The sequence below is a fragment of the Durio zibethinus genome, chromosome 10, assembly GCF_047325235.1.
Source record: "Durio zibethinus cultivar Kanyao isolate XHJ-2024 chromosome 10, ASM4732523v1, whole genome shotgun sequence".
NCBI lineage: Eukaryota > Viridiplantae > Streptophyta > Magnoliopsida > Malvales > Malvaceae > Durio > Durio zibethinus.
The window spans coordinates 8,048,927-8,051,825 of NC_143171.1; the positions used below are offsets into that span (position 1 = coordinate 8,048,927).

Here is a 2,899-nt window from a genome sequence, read left to right on the forward strand (position 1 = left end):
CTCGCCAAAAACTTCAAATTTGGCCGGAATTAATGCCGAAAAATTCAATCTTCGTCGGAAAAATTATCGGAATCTGGAAATTTTTCAAAAATTTCTAGAAAAATTTTCGCCAAAAATCTCTAAAAAATTATTTTCGATTCCAACAGCTATTCTAACACTTCTCAACCTTCCTTTAGCCTTCAAAAACTCTTTCATACTCCTCTTTTCTCTCAAATCAATAGCTTTTGCTCACTGGTTTTTCTGTGTTCTTCATTCTGTTCCAGGAGGTCCCTTTTATAGGGATTGATCAGGAGTTTCTGATCAATCCCAATTCCTCTTTGGACGGGGATTCAATCTTTGAATCCAATCTGGACTCTTCTGATTGAATTTCAATCCAATCTCCAGTCAGATAAATAAAAATAATAAAAAAAAAATCAAAAGAAAATAAATCAGATAAATCAAAAAAATTAACAGATAATTAAACTTAAATACATAATCTGATTTACAAAAATATTAACAGAAAAAAAATAATAATAATAAAGATATATACATATTAATAAATAAGTAAATAGCTAAAATAAAAAAAAAAGAAGAAAAAAATATATATATATAAAATAAAAATAAAAATAAAATAGAAATAGAATAAAAATAATAAAATAAATAAAAACGAAAATAAAATAAATAAATAAAACATATACCTACCTATTTGGGTCAGGTCCAATTGATCCGAGCCTGGACCAAATTGGATGTCTACATGGAGTACAAAATTTTCCAACTGTTGGATTATTTGATAACTTCAGACAAAATCTGGAAGAGACTGGAATGGGTTATGGGTATGCCGCTATACCTCAAATGTATCTTTCGCTCATAATGTGGTTATACTTTAGTTGCCTTGTATGTTACTTCATATGTCCTAATGTTCCAGGTTGGAGGTTCAGATGATTGAAAAAGCATATAAAATGGGTTTCTTGACAACTCCATATGCTTTCAACATTAATGAAGCTGCGGAAATGGCAAAAGCTGGTGCTGATATAACAGTGGCCCATATGGGACTCACCACATCTGGTTCTATAGGTGCCAAAACAGCTGTCTCAATGGAGGAAAGTGTAATTCGAGTTCAAGCTATTGCTGATGCTGCTCATGGCATCAATCCTCATGTCATCGTGCCTTGTCATGGAGGTACTGTACACCTTAATTCTGTTCCTTTAAAATGAAGTTCTGATGATTCTCTGTTGTAGTTAATTTTATATTTTGACATGCTGTTGGTTTCTTAAATTATCATCAGTAACATAAAATCTGGTGCAATTGCAGGTCCAATATCTGGTCCTTCAGAAGCAGAATTCATATTGAAGAGAACCAAGGGAGTCCATGGATTTTATGGTGCATCGAGCATGGAGAGACTACCTGTTGAACAAGCTATAACAAGTACCGTTCAGCAATACAAATCAATATCCATCAAGTGAACTTGAATGCCAGTTCTTAATCATGCCAGATTATATATATATATATATATATATATATATATATTATTTGGCATCACCTTCTTTCTTATTAACCTGTTCTTCTTTACATGATTATGATGAAATAAAAATATTTCAAATACTATATGAGAATAATGCTGAGTTATACATGTAGAATGTTGTAAAATTTTTGGTATATTGTTCGTATTCTTTGTAAGAACTGAGGGTTCAAGGCATGTGCAAGTTTTATCAAATAATGATAATTGAGGTGACTAGTTTTTGTTTTGCTTGGCTACTGTCTATTAACAGCATTGTCTACATCTCTACATGTTAATCATACAATAACATTATTAAAGCTATCCTTTCAAAAAAGAAAAAAAAAAACATTATTGGAGCCATTTTATATGTAAATGCTGCAGATGCGAGGGTACAAGCCTGGACACTTGAGTTTTTTTCATTTTTTTCCCCCATTTTTTTCCTTTTTTCTTTTTTATATATATTTCAAAAGATGCCATGTGTTAGCATTTGATTTTTTTACCTTTTCTTTTTTATATTTAATAAATATCCTTTTTTATTTTTTTTGGACTCACTTAATATTAATTCTTTTCTTTTCTCTTTTTACCCTTTTTTAGTATTTAATAAGTTTTTTTTATATTCTATTTTTTTTAGACTCGCGTGATACCGAGAGTGTCTTTTTTTTTTTTTTTCAATTTTTAGTTTTTCTTTTTATCTTTTTTATATATTTAATAATTTTTTTATTTTATATTTATTGGACTCACTTGATATCAAGATATATCACGTGTCAAATCATTTTTTTCTTTTTTCATCTCTTTTTTATTTATATTTTCTGTATTTATTTAATCAATAATTTTAAATATTTTAATTTTTTAAATGTGAAACGCATTTGATATTATTAATAAAAATATATTTTTTATTACTTTTTTAAATTGATGATTTTTAAGAAATAGTTATTAATCAAGGTGTCAATGACTTGATTTGATTCTTTTCGATCATTTTTTTTAGATTTTTAAATCCATTATATAAATTTTTAAAGAAAATCTTACATAGTTGATGTTACTTAACAACTCAACTTTCTTTCATTTTTATTTTTTTGTAGCTTTTTTTTTTCTTTTTTTCCAATTTTAAGGTTTTTTTTTCTTTTTTTTTGAATTAGATCACTTTTGGAAAAAAAAAATCAACAAATATATACATGTGTCACCCAATTTTGGATTTTTTTTCTTTAACCTTTTTTATTTTAATTTAGATAAATTTTGTAACAAAAAATTGATAAATACATTTTTAAAGAAAAATATCAATAGGGATGATAAAACAATCCACAATTTATAAATTTCAATTCATCTGGACTCAATGAAAGTATTTTTTAAAATTTGAAATCGGATCGAATTTTTTCCTAAAAAATTAAGGTTATGTTAAATATGAGTTTAAAGTATTTCGTTTCA

At 27.0% G+C, this 2,899-nt stretch overlaps 1 protein-coding gene across 1 annotated transcript; it reads left to right on the forward strand.

Annotated features, from left to right (window-relative positions):
• The first annotated feature begins 679 nt into the window (after positions 1–679).
• LOC111292782 (toMV susceptible protein tm-1(GCR26)-like) lies at positions 680–1,722 on the forward strand. The gene is made up of 3 exons (XM_089766665.1): positions 680–812; positions 905–1,158; positions 1,291–1,722. The coding sequence occupies exons 1-3, from the start codon at positions 802–804 to the stop codon at positions 1,440–1,442; spliced, it is 417 nt and encodes a 138-aa protein (XP_089622791.1). The 5' UTR covers positions 680–801; the 3' UTR covers positions 1,443–1,722.
• Positions 1,723–2,899: the final 1,177 nt, after the last annotated feature.